This window comes from Medicago sativa, chromosome 6 (assembly GCF_051527215.1).
Source record: "Medicago sativa cultivar Bolivia chromosome 6, Bolivia_mono, whole genome shotgun sequence".
Taxonomy (NCBI): Eukaryota; Viridiplantae; Streptophyta; class Magnoliopsida; order Fabales; family Fabaceae; genus Medicago; species Medicago sativa.
The window spans coordinates 7405816-7422925 of NC_140754.1; the positions used below are offsets into that span (position 1 = coordinate 7405816).

The following is a 17110-nucleotide window of genomic DNA, read 5'->3' on the forward strand; positions in this document are numbered from 1 at the left end:
TTTTTTTTTTTTTTTTTTTTTTTTTTTTTTTAAGAAGGTTGCTAATGTGTTGTTACAAACTCATTTAGAGAAAATATGGGAAATTGTTGCAATGAGCTGCGAGACGACAAATATCAAAACAAGACACCCGTAGATTATGGATCCAACGCGTGACAATCTTATCCTAAGAGCACATGGGGTACCTCACTAATCAAAGACCACAAAAGGGAATGTTTCATAACTAATGCGGTATTGTGCCAATATTTCTTTATGAGATAAAGGATAAAAGTGTTGCCGAAAAAGGAGAGAGAAAATGTCCAAAAAATTACCCATTTAAGAGAGACAACTTCTTCGGTAAGAAAGATAGGTTGATTTAAACTTAATTTTCGTACCCTAGCCTCCACCTTCATTATATTATCACTCTCTATCTAATTTCTTTCCATTGAAGTCCATTATTTGGAGAAGAAGCAAGATGGATTGTTGCAATATGAGTGCCACAACTTTTGTAATTCCAGGTTTGTATTTATTTTTCCCTTTGGTATATAACATGAGCCTTTGCACTCCATCATGAGCTAAACACCTTTAAGTTAGGGTATTATGATTTTACAATTTTGTCGTGAAAAACATGTTATGGTTATGTTTTAGCATCTTTAATCAAGTGAATTTTTATGTTTATATATTTTAAAGTTATGTTTGGACATTTTAGCTTGAATATAAGCTCATTAAGAGTTAATGAGTGTCAATGATTGGTTAATATGGATATTGCTAATTAATAGAACTACTAGTTACTATTAAATGATTATGAATAATTATTTAAGTCCAAAGAAGTGTTTAACTGCTGAAAAGCTTAACAGTTATGTTTGTCAAAAAAAAGCTTAACAGTTATGTTTGGACTCAATTGTTGTACAATTTTTGTAGCATGTAGCTATATAAATGAATTGTACAAGAATAATGTCCCTAAGTATTTTCTCCATTAGAAAATATGTTTTTTACTGTCATCAAAGTATGTTTGTTACTTGTTTAATTAATCGAGATTTTAACTAATTGAATTTATACAATTGAAAATATTTAGAATTTAATCACAATCATTTATCATGCAAACAATCTCATAATTAATTCTCATAATTAATCTTTATTACTTGTTACGACTATCTATACTTGTATAGTATTTTTTTTAGTGGCCGGGGTTCGAACCCCAGACCTTGCATATATTAATTATGCATTGTCCATACCAATTGAGCTAAGCTCACGAGACGTATACTTGTATGTTATACTCCCTCCGTCCCTTAATGTAACCACCCATTTGATTTTATTTTTGTCCCTAAATGTAACCCCCTTTTCAAATTACTATATGCATTTATTACTTTTTTCCTAAACATACCCCTAATTAATACTACTAACTTGTCTTGAAATATGAATAGTCAAATTTAATACACATACAAACAAAGGACAATTTGGTAATATTAATACATAAAACAGACACATTAATTACACTGACAACTTTTCTTAAGAAATGTGAAAAATGCAAAGGGGGGTTACATTAAGGGACGGAGGGAGTATTACACAAATGCGCCCAATCAAACAACATTTGCCAAAAGAAATCATTGGCCTTAGATATGACTAGCCTCTTCCAAACTTTAGCTAGAACTCAAACCTACTTACCTTTGAGCTGCTCATTCCTAGGAGAGCTAGAAGATATGTTGAATGAACTAAATAAACACACTAGAATCATGCATGCAACGTGACCAGCTATCCACCACCAAAGTTGGGTGATGAGCTTCTAGATTTTAACCGGTATCTTCACAACAAGAAGTAGAAAATATGAATACTTTTGAGAACAAAGTTAAGAAGAATCGTTACCCTTTGTTCGAGGCTGACATACCCTTCCTCTTCGTGCACGGATTAGCCCTGACTCGGAGGCCAAGATGCCTAAAAGGCACAATACCGACCTTATAGTTCAAGAAGTGCTCCGCCACATGCAAAAATGACCTTATAGTCGTCATTCCACTTAACCCTTCAACCACCAAAAGATACAAGAGAGACTCCACTTTAGTAGCCATTCCTTCATTTAGCCCCATTCGATATTAATGCCCCTATTGGACACCCACTCACTAAGACCTACAAGCTAGCCTAAAAAACGAGTAAACCACCAAATTGGTCCATGCCTTTATAAGTCATTCTCAAATTAGTCCATAACTCTATTAATATTTCAAATTAATCCCTGTTTTTGTCAAAAAAAAATTCGATTAGGTCATTGTCTTCATGTTTTTTGTCACATGACGAGGGACCTAATTGAGAAACTTTTGACAAAGTCAGAGATTAGTTTCAAATATTAATAGAGTCGAAGACTAATTTGAGAGTGACTTACAAAGACATTGACCAATTTGATAATTTACTCTTTAAAAAGCACACGCATGAATCCAAGAACTCTATCCGTCATCGAGATCAAAACTATCAAACATATAATCTAGAAAAACTCAATTGACTTGTTTAGGCATTTAAATAAACATTCGAGAGTAGGTTTCACATTTTTTTTAGCAATATAAGAACATCCACAATGGAGACCCTCAATCTTGAGTTTTTAAATAGGTCCCACATGGACACATCACTTTTTTTATAATTTTTTAATAATAGTACCTAATAGGTACTCAACCACTCCAATAGAGACCCTCTAACAAAAGGTCTAAATGGGTCCCACCAATAACTCTTTATCATTTACATTTCAACAAAAACAACTCAACAATGATTATTTTATTAAAAAGTGGTGTGGAGTCCACTTAAGAATGAGAGTCTTAAGTGCGACCATGTGTCTTAACTCTTAAGAGACCTCCAACCTAATGAAGGTACCTATTAGATACCAGCTCTTAAATGGTGAAGACCTCACTATTGAGGATGATATGTTACTTAGACATTGAACAACACCATTAATAACTAATTGTATGCATTAGCAACAAAATATTATATATTTATAGTACCTAAATAATTCATGACAGAACAACAGACACGAAAATATTTCCTTAAAAAAAAAACAGACACGAAAATAAAAAATTAAAAACGCCACTCTTTTATCCCTACCAAAAAGTTTGCATCATTTAAACCTTCATTGCATGATAAAAATTAAAGATGACACCCCAAGCCTTTGTGTAAAGAAGGTTCAATTCGTTTAAGCTACAATGTCCTTTTCCATTTCTTAATCAAAAATTAAACCAACTTTATGAGCAGTACATCAAATTTAATAACTTAATTAGAAACTATTAATTAAAAATAAATGTTTGCTAAGTGGTAGATGTCTTCATTTTATAAAATTTAGTGTAGGCAGCATCTTAACAAATTCCTTTGCATCCATGAGATGTTAGTTTAGTGGTAAAAACTTGATCAAATAACCTCAAAAAGTAGAGTCAAATCCTCTAAGTTGTAAAGAGACCATTAATTCAACTTTTATTAATAAAAAAACCCCCTTTCTAATTTTTTTTTAAAATTAACAAATCCATTGCCAAATACAGTATTACATGTAATTTCTTATCACTACTTTTTTTTTTTTTTTTGAAAAATAATAGTTATATTTTGTTGTGTAGTAGACTTTATGATTTCTCATATTTGTCTTTTGTCCCTTTCTTCTCAAAAGTAACTAGAACTTCTAAACTAACAGCTCTTCTTTTGTTTTTTAGCTTCGCACAACCTATGTACTTTTGAGTGGATAACATCTACGGATGAGGTGGATATTTTTGATCATATAGAGTTTATATATTGCTCAACGTTTGTTCTCCTTATTTCTTTGAAAAAAGCTGACTTTTTGGAATTATTATCAACATTTACCACAACTATAGAGTATATAAAAGAGTCTAAAACATTGTTAATTTGAGTTAAAAGAGTCCAAACCTAGAAATATTTCAAAACATTTTAAGAAATTGATATAATTGTTGTTGCTTAAGGAATTTTAAATCAATTTGTGTATGTGTTGGTTACTAGACCAATAACAATTTTTCTATGACTACTAATGTTTTAATATCTTTTTCACCCGTATTTAGTAACATAGAACCACATCATTTCTCATGTAAAAGTGAATGCATTTAATGAGTACACATTTTTGGGCAAAAGATTAACATCAACTCCTTTGAATATACCCTTCCTTGATCTTGATCTTCTTGATCTTTATGATTTCATTTTTATTTCTACTTTCAATAATAAAGGTAAACATATAGTATTAATCATTTCATTTTTCTTGATAAAAATAGCAAACGGTTGAAAAACGTGAAACTACTATCAATGACATAAAATGAGCTACATCCAATGTAATTTCTCAAAGGTTAAAGATAATACTAATCAATTAATTTTTTTATAAAAATTAATTGAAACAGTTACGTGAAAAAAGCACTGTGATATAAAAACAGTTACGTGAAGACTCAATATTGGTGAAGTGTTCCTGGTCAAGTTTCAAGAAGAAAATTAAAATTAACCTTACAAAAAAGTGTAAAACGACAAGTTTTGAAACATGCCACGGTTCTTTGAATCCTAAAAAGAAATCTAGTATTTAAGGAGTTATGTTCCTCACACACAACACTGTCTTTTCTTAACAACCTCAAATTCCTCAAAAATCTTTCTCTCTTCATTCTTTCTTTTCACTTATCTTCTAATCATTTACACACATTATTCTTAGTAAAATTATTGTAACACCAACAAAAAATATTCTTCTTTATCCTTATCTAATCTTCTTGAAAGGTTTGTATTGAAGTTTTTTTTATTTGAGTTAAAAAATTCATGTATTAATAATATTTTTCTAAATTCATGATGATTGATTTCTTTGTTTGGTCTTATTGTTTTAATCACTAATTGAAATTAATGGGATTTTTATGTTTTAACTTGTTTGTTTAATGAAACAGGAGTTTGTTTAATTTGCGATTAATTATGATGGATGCAATGGAGAAAAATTCAAGAAATGTTGAGAGTGATGAAAAATTTGAATTGCCACCTGGATTTAGGTTTCATCCAACAGATGAAGAACTCATAACTCATTACCTCTCTCAAAAAGTTCTTAATAATTCTTTTTGTGCTATAGCCATTGGTGAAGCTGATTTGAACAAGTGTGAACCTTGGGATTTGCCTTGTAAGTATTTCTTCTCATTACCTTTGATTCCATTTTTTTTTCTCTTAAAAAAAATTAGTATCGAGTTTTTAAATCGGTATGCAATCGTGACATCAAGGTATTTCATGCTTCTTCAATCGAATAGCATCATCAGTTGCAATTGTATCAGCTGTATTTGACTGCGATTTCTTTATAATATAAAGAATACGCGACTGCGAATTGAATTTCTTTTTTATGATTTTTGATGTTATGTATCTAATTTTTTTCTTCTATTTTTTCTTAATTGTGTAGGGAGGGCCAATATGGGTGAAAAGGAGTGGTATTTTTTCTGTGTGAGGGACAGAAAATATCCAACTGGTCTAAGGACAAATAGGGCCACATGTGCTGGATATTGGAAGGCAACAGGTAAAGACAAAGAGATATATAGAGAGAAGATCCTAATTGGAATGAAGAAAACACTTGTTTTCTACAAAGGAAGAGCTCCTAAAGGTGAAAAAACAAATTGGGTCATGCATGAATTCCGATTAGAAGACACATATTCTATGCAAAATGTATCCAAAAGAGCTATGGTGAGTTTTTTTCCCTATAATTTTTTCACTATAGTACTAGGTGAAGTTGAATAATCGGTTTTAAATCGTGGTTGAGGTTACACTGCAAACTTTTATATTATGACATCATGCGATCGATGTAGTCGAAATTGCAGGTTGAAGACTTCAAAATCATTTATATTGCTCCCGCAATTACAATTGCAGGATGCAATTATGGTTGCAAAGAACAATTTAAAACCACGATAATATTTGTTTTCTATACTTTTACCTATAATTTGGATTTAATTTTACTGTTTTTTTTTTCTTTCAGAAGGAGTGGTCTATATGCAGAGTTTTTGAGAAAAGTTCTTGTGGAAAGAAAATGCATATTCAAGATTTGGTAAGGTTCAATTCAATTGGAAAAGAACTTCTACCTCCATTGATGGATTCTTCACCATACAATAGTGAAACAAAAGCTACTATTGAAGATTCATCACATGTGACATGTTTCAATGAACCAAATCTAATTGATGATTATCAAAGTACACAAGACAAAGACAACAACATAGTTGGTAGCTTTGATACTCCTATGTTAACATCTTCATATTCTTCAAACCCTTCTTATGATAATATTTCCCCTATTTCATGGACCCCTAGTTTGTCACACCAATCCACACAAGTTGGAAATTCACAATCCTTTGATGTTGACATTTCATCTATGATGTACAACAATGAAATGTTTCAAAGATCATACGTGAATGAAGAATATTCATCAGATTTAGTAGGACATTTTGACAATGGTTGCCTATGGAATTATTGAAGAAGAAGGTTGGAAGATATTTACTAGGATGTTTATGATTAAAAAAAATTAGGAGTTAACTTTATAATACATGTAAATGAATTCAATTCAAGTTAATATTATCCTTGAAAATCAAGGAAATAGATTTAGTACTAGAAACTTAATTGTCTTTTTTGGTATTTAGTTTTCAAAAGTTGTCTTGTTTGAAAGTTATATAAAAGACTAAAATATATTTTTGGTCTTTTTTTTTTAATTTAAATTTTATTTTTGTCTAAATTGGATTCCTTATCTTATTTTTTAGTTTTAACTTGATCCCTTAAACTTACACATATAAGTATAAGTTGGATTCAAATTTGAGATACCACGGAAAGTATGCAACGTAACAATATTGTTGACATTGCTGGTTTAGTTGTTCAAGAACTGTTCCATCAAAAAATCAAAATTGAGTTCAAGTATGGAACAACCTAAAATGTATTTTAACATTTATAAAGCTAAAATTAGTAGATTTTTTTGGGTAAGGTTCTCTCAACCTACTCTTTTCAAGGATACCTATTTATTTGAGGTTAGGACCAAAACTACGTTACATTTAAAATTCAATTAACTAAACATTGAACTTAATCTTAAAACGTGATAGTATTAGGAAATATGTGGACCTCAATAAGTAAACGTACCTTGTTTTTCTCTAATGAATTAGTAGTACTATTAAATAGTTTGGAAGATTAGTTAATGATGATTTGCAAAAGTACTTGTATAAATCAAGTCCATAGAAACACTGAACCTTTTGGAAAAGGAAAAAAAGGTAGCAGAAAAAACACTAAATATACTTGTCTCTATTAAATAAGGCTTAATTTATATTAACAAGTACCTAATATTCTCTAATTAAAATTATGAAAGTAGTAAGTATAATAATTAAGTTGACCGTAGAGAGATTATATCAAGTTCTGGCTTCTAATCATTGGAGGAAGATGTTTTCCATCTTCATATGATCTATTCTGTAAGTAGAAAGTTGTATTGAAGTCAAAAGATTCGATGAATAAGACGTGTAAATAGTGATTTGAGATATAAAAACTACACAAATGTCTTTGTCCCAAATTCCCAATATTGTTAAAATTGGATTGGATAAGATTAATAAACAAAGCTCTCATAATATATTAACAAGTGAACTTCCATATTTTGCAAGAGTTTTTTAAATTCAGTTACAATCTAAAAATAGATAGATCAAAGGGATATTCATAAGAGTTTATTTGAATTTTTTTTTTTTTTTTTTTATAGCTATTCGAAACTTATTTATCTCATGTAACTATAATAATATTATCACAAGCTTTGGTCGATTGGGCCGACTATGACATTGATATCTTCTCAATTTCTTAAGTCGTAGCTTACTCTTCATTCCTCTAAAAAGTGTGTTTAGTCAAGATTGAACTACAATACTTTCTCACTAGATTAATACGGCTTAATCAATTGAGCTATACCCTTTGAATGTTGTCTCATGTATTTTGATATATACACTTTTAAAAATAACTATGATATATGTCGATAATCTATTTTTAAAATTAAAATAGTGAATAGAAGATGTATCCGAAGTTGTAGCTCAATAGTTGAAAAGTTGAGACATCGAAGCAACTTAAAAGGGAGGTTTAATTTAGATTTTGATCCTTGCTACTAACATTTCCTCCTCCACTCTAACAATATACCAACAAACAAACATTTGCTTATAAAAAAAAACATTTGGACATTATGTGCCATGAACATATACTTAGAGGTAAGAGTTGAAGCTCCCATTCATCATTTGTTTTCAAGAGTGAGACAAATAGATCACCATATTATTTTTTTAAAAGTATGAGTTGAGTTGAGTTTTGTTTTTTAAGCATTCATATTTGTTTTTCCTTCTTCAAATAGGTCACCATCTGACTCGTTAATACGAGGAGGATCATGAATTTTTTACTTTTGACATGACCGTAAGTTGTCACTGAAATTTCAAATGATTTCAAATACATTGATCTACCGTACATCATCTCTAAAAGTGTTTAAAGTAACATCTTTATCATCATATTCTATAAAAATATGGTGCATTTAATATGGACATATAAAAATAGATTTTAAGGTGAATCCTTGCTATTATTTAATAAACTTTACATATTTGTAGCAAAATTTTACATATTTTTTCATTTATTATTATTATTATTATTATTATTATTATTATTATTATTATTATTAAAAAATTCATATTTTTTTGGGTAAAAATGGCAAGGGTCCATTTTAGACCCTTTTTAAGAGATATATTAAACAAACTCATAAAGCAAAGCCATGCTTAAGGCACACAAAATTGTATTCGTAGGTATCCATGAATCCACACTTTTGCTAACAAGGAAAAAAAGTTTTTCTAGTCAAACTTTAGTTTGAAAGTCTTCCAACTGTAAAGAAGCAAAACTATAGATGTTTGAAACTGATACGGAAGATACACAAATATAGAGTGAAAGAAAGCTCGAATATAATTTTTTTGTCTAATGGAGACCAAAGAATGAAAATCACTTTTACGAAAGTAGTATAAGAGGTTAAGTCACGTTCAAACGATTAGTTAGGTTTAATTTATCATTTATTAACCTTCCAAATTTCAAGAGAAAGAGCCATAGAAATGAAAAAAGCGAATTGGGTGTTGTTCAACAAGTCGTGCAGCTTTCGTGTGTTGAGTTAAATATAGAGTTCTAGCAAGAAGTTAATAATTGACGTTCTACGGATAGATTTATCTTTAACGGAATTCATTAATCACTTGAATCAAACCATTTGATTAAATTTTGAGTTAAATATTTTTTTTGGTTTATACAAATTTCATTTTTAGTCTCTTAACTTTTTTAATAAGTTTTGATCCTCAAATGATGTTACCACTTTTGATCATTGTTTTTAAGTCAACTCATGTGTACCCTTTATATTTTTTAATCAATTTTGAAACATGTTTAAATATTACAACAATCTCACGAAAATTTAGTTTTTTTTTTATAACAAAATATGAATTATTAAATGTTAAAAGATTAAAAATCATATTTAATTTGTCCCAAAAATTTGAACATTTGTAAGAGATATTTCTAATGTATTACTCCCTCCGTCTCTAAATTATTGTCGTTTAAGGTTTGTGTACGGTTATTAAGGAAATGATTGATTGTGTTGATTTCAATGGTAAAATTAATATCATTTACTAAAATACCCTTATTAATTGTAGTTAGTGGAGTAGTTAAGTTTGATGAAATTCAATAAACAAGGGTATAATAATGGAAAAAAATAATAAATGCTGCATTGGTATTCTAAAGTGACAATTATTTTGAGAAAAAGAAAAAATGCTAAAGAGACTATTATTGTGAGACGGAGGGAGTAAATAGGATTGTAGAATATAATTCATAATTTCTTTTTTGGTGGTGGCCGGGGTTCGAACCTCAGACCTTACATATTTTATGCATTATCCATACATAACAACTGAGCTAAGCTCACGAGGACATAATTCATAATTTCTAAAGATACGCAAAAATTTACTTAAAAGCAATGACAAAAAATGCTAATAAAAACAATTTTTTTGATCCTGGGGAAAAGAAAAAAAAACAAGAAAAAAAAAACAAAGCAATTCGCTGCCTAAATACTCCAGAGGTATCTGCAAGCATGGTCATATTTAACTGAGGAGGAGCAGACATTCATATCTTTAAGGAGTCAACATTTGTAGCATCAAACTTAGCCAACCAGTCAACACATCCATTACCTTCTCTTAAAGTATGATTAAATGACACCTCCCAACAAAGAGAAGAGAGCTTCCTAATGAGAGAAAGCAAGTTTGCATGAGGATGAAAGTCATATTGATTAATATTCGCAATAAGATCCAAAGCTGCTTGAGAATATGATTCCATGATAATATATTGATATCCAAGGCCCCAAGCTAATTGAAGCCCTCTCCAAATAGCTGAAAGTTCATCCAGTAAATTAGAGATTCTACCACAAGATCCAGAAAAGCCTTGAATCCAATTTCCTCTATCATTTCTTAAAAGACCTCCAAAATCTGCATTGCCAGGATTGCTAATAAAAACATGGAAAATGTTATTTCTCTAGAAAAATATCATCAAGAATTTTTCAAGACACAGTTGTCAAGTTTTAATTGGATGGTTTATTTGTTCACTTCCTATTTTTCAGCAACACCTCCTTGAATTGTGACAAATAGTGCATTGTGATTGGCTGCTCTTTATTCTTGAAGAATTCTTGATGTTATTTTTCTAGAGATATAGCATTGCTCTAAAAACATTTACGGACCAAAACTTGCTGAATTTTTTTAGATATTTATAGGCATCAAAAGATTTTTTTATAGGACCAAAAGATTTTTTTTTGAGATAAACATGCTTATAGCATTTAAATTTTGTTTTTAGTCCTATGAAATTTTTCACCAACTTTTAGTCTTCAAAATGTTTTTTGTCTACGCTTTTAAATCTCAACATATGTGGCTAATGTAAGTGCACGAGACATTTGTCATATGGACTATTTTAATGATGTGGAAGATTTCTAATTTGTTAACACATGTTAAAATTAATTTAATTATTATTTAAAATTTAAATAATATCAAATATTGAGATTTATGGTTTTTTTCTATGAAAAAAAAATCCCTAAATTCTTCAAAGCATTCACATGAGACCAATATTTGAAAGGTGACCGGAGTGTTCATGAGACTAACTCAACCTTATAAAATTAGCTTAGATGTTTCCTATTTCAAAAAAAAAATTAGCCTAGATGTTTCCTATTTATAAATATATTTTTATGGAGTATTTTATCTAATGAGACTCTCAATAACATGATGAAAAACCTTGATCACCACTTAATACTTTGTCATTTTCTCCGTTGTCTTTTTGGGGTATTGGGGGGTGATTAATTGTGACTATATATCACGTTTTGAATTAGACAAGCTAGGGCAATTATTTGCAAGGATAAGGGTGCCTTGTGCTTATCTTCCTTTATCCTTAAGCTACTACTAAAAACAAAATCAATAAACACAAATGTTCCATATATAGCATGAAATCAACTAGCCTTTTGCCAATTTTATTTCCGGTGTCTTTTGTAGATGCACCCAATTTTGACTATGTTAATTTCTTGCTATTTTTATACCAATGAGTTACATAATAAAAATGGAGGGACACTTTTTTTTCTTTTCATGTTTTTCTCCAATCAGCTTCTTAACAAATGCATGATAGAAGATAGATGTATGGGAAAAACTTTTGCCGTCCATTTCCTATGAGATGAAAAAGTGTTCAGCTTGTACCCAAAATAAAAGTGTGCTACAAGACAAATTATGATACTTAAAAATTTGGATTGAACCTCTTAAAAAAAAATATTGGATTGATCAAATTCAATTATATCCTTTTGTAATATCATGCACCCCTCACATATATCTACGGGCTTTCTTACCATTTTGAATTTGAATTTTGGCATAACTTAAAACAATATTAGAATGGTTAACCTAACTCAACCTCATAGTAAGTAACATGGAATGACAAAAGAAACACAATGGCAAACAAATTCTTGCAAAACTTGCAAGAATAGCGTGAAGTAAGCATAACAAAAAATATAACAAAGCGTTAAATATGTTTTTGATTCCTATAAAATTGGGAACTTCTAAGTTTAGTCCTTACTTAATTTTAATAGGTTTTTTAATCCCTACAGAAAATAATTACTTCTAATTTTAGTCCCTGTTACAACAAAATTTGTTTAATTATCCTTACTATGAAAGGTTCATTCACTAAAATTTAGAATTTTTCAACATGCAACGAATTAAATATGAATTTTTTAAAACGACAGAAGCTAAAGATAAAATTAACAAAATCTGGACGTAGAATTCAAATTTTGCGACAATTTTCTGCAGAGGAACTTTTAGTAATCCATACTCTTATCAAGAGGGGAAAAAATCGTCCACTGTTGATATTCATCTGCTGGTGGTTTGACTTTTGTAACATATTTGGTGAAATTTTCACGGTTTAATGAGCCTTTATGAATTTTTTTGGGATTGATTGGACAGCCGTTTACTTCTCTATGGTGGTGTTTCTTCTAAAACGGTCATTATCAGGGAATAGAGGATGAATTGGAGATGCACGTGGGGTTTGATTGAATTCCTTCAATTGATTTAAGCTAATTCAATTACATGTCCTTTCACATCAAAGGAGATTTTATCTTTCCCCCTCTTTTTCAAATCCCTTTTGTCTGCTTTTGTCTTCATCCTCTATAAATAGTCCTGGATTTCTTTTTGTTTCTCACAACTCATCTCATTCATTTCTTTTTCCGATTTCCGATCTGCTCTGGTTTAAATCATTTTTTTAACATGTCTTATGCAATGTTGAAAGGTGTTAGGCCTCATAACAAGGGTCTTAAGTCTGGTCACAAAGGTGCCGGGTCTGATCGCAGCTTTGATTTGCTGTCTGATGTTGTTCCTGTAAGGGAGTCTTGGAGATTCAAGCTTTGTGATGTTCGTCTGTGGGGAGGTGCCTGCTTTTCTTCATCCAGAACAGATCAATTCGATTGAGATGGTGTTTGTTGATGAGAAGGTTTGTATTGCTCTTTGTTTGCCTTTGATTATTATTTTGGTTAATGTTTATTGCTTTTGTTTTAAAGCCTTTTTGCCTGTTCATCTTTGAAGGGTTCATGCCACGGTCAGGAAACAATTGCTCTATCTTTTCCAGAACAAGCTGGTTGAGGGTGAAGTGTATAAGCTGTCCTATTGTTTGGTCGCTCCGAGCAGTGGTTCTTACAGGAAAACTTCTCATACTTACAAGTTGTTTTTCCAAGTGAATGTTGTTGATGGACCCTTGCTTCCCAAGTTTGGATTGGCCTTGACCAACATAACAGAGGTTAACCGCCAAACTGTGTACAATGATTTTCTGATTGGTATGTGCTTATAGTTCAGTTGTTTGTGTTGTTTATGTTTTTTTTGGTCCCTCTTTTTCTTATTGATAGTTGTTCTTTAGATGTCGTTGGGCTGATGACTGGAATATATGATGAGAAGGAGTATATAAGGGATGAGAAAATCACAAAGATGATCTTGATTCAGTTAACCGATTGCATGTTGGATTTTTGCTTCATTATGAAAATTACAGGATGCCTGTTTGTTTATTTAATACTAGAAATGTCGTCCGAATTTCGATTGTAAGTGGGAAATTTGAGATGGCTCTCTTTGGGGATTATGTGGATCACCTTAAACAACTTATGGCCAAAGTTGATGAAGGCTTGCCCGTGTTGGTGGTGCAGTTCGCAAAAGTGAAGATATTTAGAGGATGTTTGTATTTTCTAATTTCTAATACAAGACTTTTTGGGATACAACTCCATGCAGCTTAAAATTTTTGTCATTTTTTTTATTTGCAGAGAACACATCCCTACAGAATGTAATGAACGGTTAGTTTTCGTATTTGCGTTTCATGAAAGTGATTAGAGGTAAAGACTACCACTGTTTGTTTTTTGTGTTAATGTTTTTTGTTGTTTCAGTCTGGATGTTAATTCAATTGGTAGTGTCTCTTCTGGGAAGAGGTCAAAGAAATCGGCCAAGTCTACTAGGATTGTCAAGGATTGAAAACTGTTGTTTGTTTTTGTATGTTGATCTTTATTGTCGTTGTCTACTTTTCTGAATGTTTCTTCATTCCCTAATTGTACTCATGGCAAAATATTTTGAATCCAATTTTATTGTTGGTGATGGATAACCATTGCTATAACTATAAGATATACATGTTTTCATTCACATCATTGTCAATGGTATCAAATTCTCCTTGCTTTTATGCATTGCTTGATGAAGATCATGAAAATGACATAAAGTAGTTTTCAACTCATTACCACAAACAAGAGATCTCCTTTTAACAACCATGTACCATAACAAATCAAAGCCATTGCAGAATATAGAATAGCATACACCATTAGTTCATTATCAAGAAACACCTAAAGTACATTGATAAAGAGGACTAATCAATTCGACATAACAGATTGATCATATGAAAGCGATAAAAGGGATGAATTTGAAGTGAATAATGTCACTTTCGTGTAGTGACCACTCCAAGGAGAAGAGTTTGAATTGAAAAAGTAGAGAAACATTGAAATTAATTTGTTCTCATGTTCATTTCATGCTAGCTGGAGCTGGAGTTTAAATAAGTATAGCAGTCTGTACTCTTGTGGATTAAATTCAAATTACTATAGATCAATACCACGTATAGCTGCTACTGCCTGCTTCAACTCTTTATGTGTTATGATAACTACCAATTTTTTTTTATGACAACTAACATTGTAGCACGATGAAGACATAAAGATCAATTACATTTGAAAACTGCTGTGAATCATGCATTTTCCATTCGTGTAATTATTAAACACTCGAGGTATCCTAATATATGCGGAAAAAATTAAGAAAAAAATAATCAAGTGTTATAGTGAATGTTTTGAGTGATGTATGTGCAAAATTTGTGGAATGAACTATAGTACTATACATACAGTCCTCCTTACAAGTTACATCCATAAAGTATTCTTGACATTTTGTAGTTATCTCTCGGTCAATGTTCAGTCACATCTTATTGACATTTTGGAACTTTCTTCTTATTATTTATCACTTACTATTACAAGATTGCTGGCTCTTTTAATTTACTGTAGACTATTCATGCAAAGATCATTCATCCTTTTCATTGCCATTGAATGACAAACAGATATTATTTACCACTCACTATTACATTCTTTGAATTTTTCTGCGAGGTGGGCCATGTACTTAGCGTATTTTTGTATTATATGGTGTCCATGTTTTATAAGCCAGTAATAAGCCAAGTAAGACCACCAAACAGAGATACTTTCCATGGGTTTATTAAAATTATAACATTATAAAATATACATATTTATTTGATAGATATGGCAAATAGGGCATTGTTTCCATACAATTATTTTTCTGCATGTCCCAGGTGTGTGGTTGTTATCTTGCCCCACGTATTATTCTTTTGGAGTCTATATATCTTTGTGTTAGCGCATGTAGTTTTTCTATCCCAACTCATCTTAACTTGGATAGTTATACTTCTTTTCTTTGGTCATGTCTTACCCTTTGGAAACAAATTCACTTCCCACAACACATGACTTAAAGAAGGGAAGTTCATTTGAGTATCCCGTCCTACTTAGCGATTCTCCCGATCCTGTTGACATTGAGAAAGAATCGTTTGATTCTTTTGATGTTTCAAAATCTGGTGTAATCTTTGATATTTTGATTCTTTTTCTCCCTTTTTTATCTTTAAATCTTCTGTTTGCCACCCTTTTCTTTTTAATTGCAATGCCTTCTAAAACCGAAACCCATTTCAAAACGTAGGGGAAGATGTGGTGGTGGTTTCTAACAATTGAAAAAAATAAATATTTTTCTATCCAAATTGATCATTTGGTATGATAATTTGCTAATCAAAGATAAAGTCCACCCGTGCGTCCGCACGGGATGCACACTAGTGTTCTTAACACATCTGCAAAAAATTGTTCAAAAACTCAAGAGTTTAAGCATAAATTAAACAAATTTGAATTGAGGAGGGACTAATACTGAGTGCATAAAATTTTTTTAGGGACTAAAAGAACTATTAAAATTAAGTAAGGACTAAACTTAAAAGGTCTCAATTTTATAGGGACCAAAAACATATTTAACCCTATAACAAATCAAGTGTACAAAAGATAGTAAGTTTTAACATGAAAAACCTTCAAAGCAAATGTAAAAACCAAGGGTCATCAAGACCAAGGAAATAGTTTTACTATAATCAGATATTGTTACAAAAGAGTTCAACATGGTGCAGAAATCGTGCCGTCGACCAACTAAAACAATCATGTGCAAATACTTTCAATTGTTTAAATCAGCTGGGCTACTCAATCTTCAAGAGGGTGAGGACTATTATTTGGGTTGTTGCTCTATGGAGTCTAACGGGATGTGAAATTGAATCCTATAAAAGGGAGACATAGAAGACCCACTTCAAGTTACGACTTGGAAGCAAAATTAAGATGCTTATTGAGCAACTTTCAAAGTGTTTTTCTTTGAACCAAATCTTTTGATAGAGTTGGCTTGTAAAACTTGATGAGTTTATAGTAGGTTGTTTTTGGTGAACAAAAAACAAAACAGAAAAAGAAAATTGCCTTTCTCACATTTGAAGTTTCATAAAAACATATGGATATGATCAAAAAACCTCAGCGGCAGTTAACTACTGCTGATTTTCTCTTTTGAAGTCGGCTGTAGTTAACTATCGCCAGAGGTTTTTGGTCAATTCCATATAGTTTTAAGCAAGTTGTTATGTGAGAAAAGCAACTTTCACAGAAAAATCCAACAAGATTGGGCTTTTTAATACTTTCCTCGGCCTCTTTCAATGGATCCATTAATCCAGCATAAAAATGAATCAATTAATCAACATAAGCTTCTTTTCCCACCCCCAAAATCACTTTGGAATTATACCTCTAAAAATAAACAATTTTTTTTTGTTCAAAAATATACTTTTGAACAAAAGTACATTTTTTTCATTCTGAAGTATACTTCCTAACAGATGATTAATTTTTTTCCTTTTAAAAAAAAACGATTGATTTTTTAGAAATTTAAAGGATGTGAAAAGAAATACATCCTTCGATTCTTTTCATAAGAAAAAAACACACAATTCTTTTTTTTTTTTAATGCAAAACTCATAATTCATTATGACAAAGGAAACATGATATGTCCTCGTGAGCTTAGCTCAGTTG

The 17110-nt window shown here is 30.8% G+C and overlaps 2 protein-coding genes across 5 annotated transcripts; both read left to right on the forward strand.

Moving 5' to 3' along the window:
- Positions 1-4538: 4538 nt before the first annotated feature.
- Positions 4539-6664, forward strand: LOC146912465 (NAC domain-containing protein 92-like). Its single transcript, XM_085720589.1, has 4 exons — positions 4539-4698; positions 4860-5083; positions 5354-5631; positions 5921-6664. The coding sequence occupies exons 2-4, from the start codon at positions 4885-4887 to the stop codon at positions 6407-6409; spliced, it is 966 nt and encodes a 321-aa protein (XP_085576715.1). The 5' UTR covers positions 4539-4698; positions 4860-4884; the 3' UTR covers positions 6410-6664.
- A 5622-nt stretch (positions 6665-12286) lies between these two features.
- LOC146912466 (uncharacterized) lies at positions 12287-14106 on the forward strand. Of its 4 annotated transcripts, none has more exons than XR_015016495.1 (4): positions 12287-12948; positions 13041-13676; positions 13763-13792; positions 13883-14106. XR_015016495.1 is itself a non-coding variant. In XM_085720590.1 (4 exons), the coding sequence occupies exons 1-4, from the start codon at positions 12941-12943 to the stop codon at positions 14020-14022; spliced, it is 426 nt and encodes a 141-aa protein (XP_085576716.1). In that variant the 5' UTR covers positions 12287-12940; the 3' UTR covers positions 14023-14106. The 4 variants fall into 4 exon arrangements, 1 of the variants encoding a protein (XP_085576716.1); XM_085720590.1 differs by having other exon boundaries at positions 13041-13288; XR_015016494.1 differs by having other exon boundaries at positions 13763-14106.
- The last annotated feature ends 3004 nt before the right edge of the window (positions 14107-17110 follow it).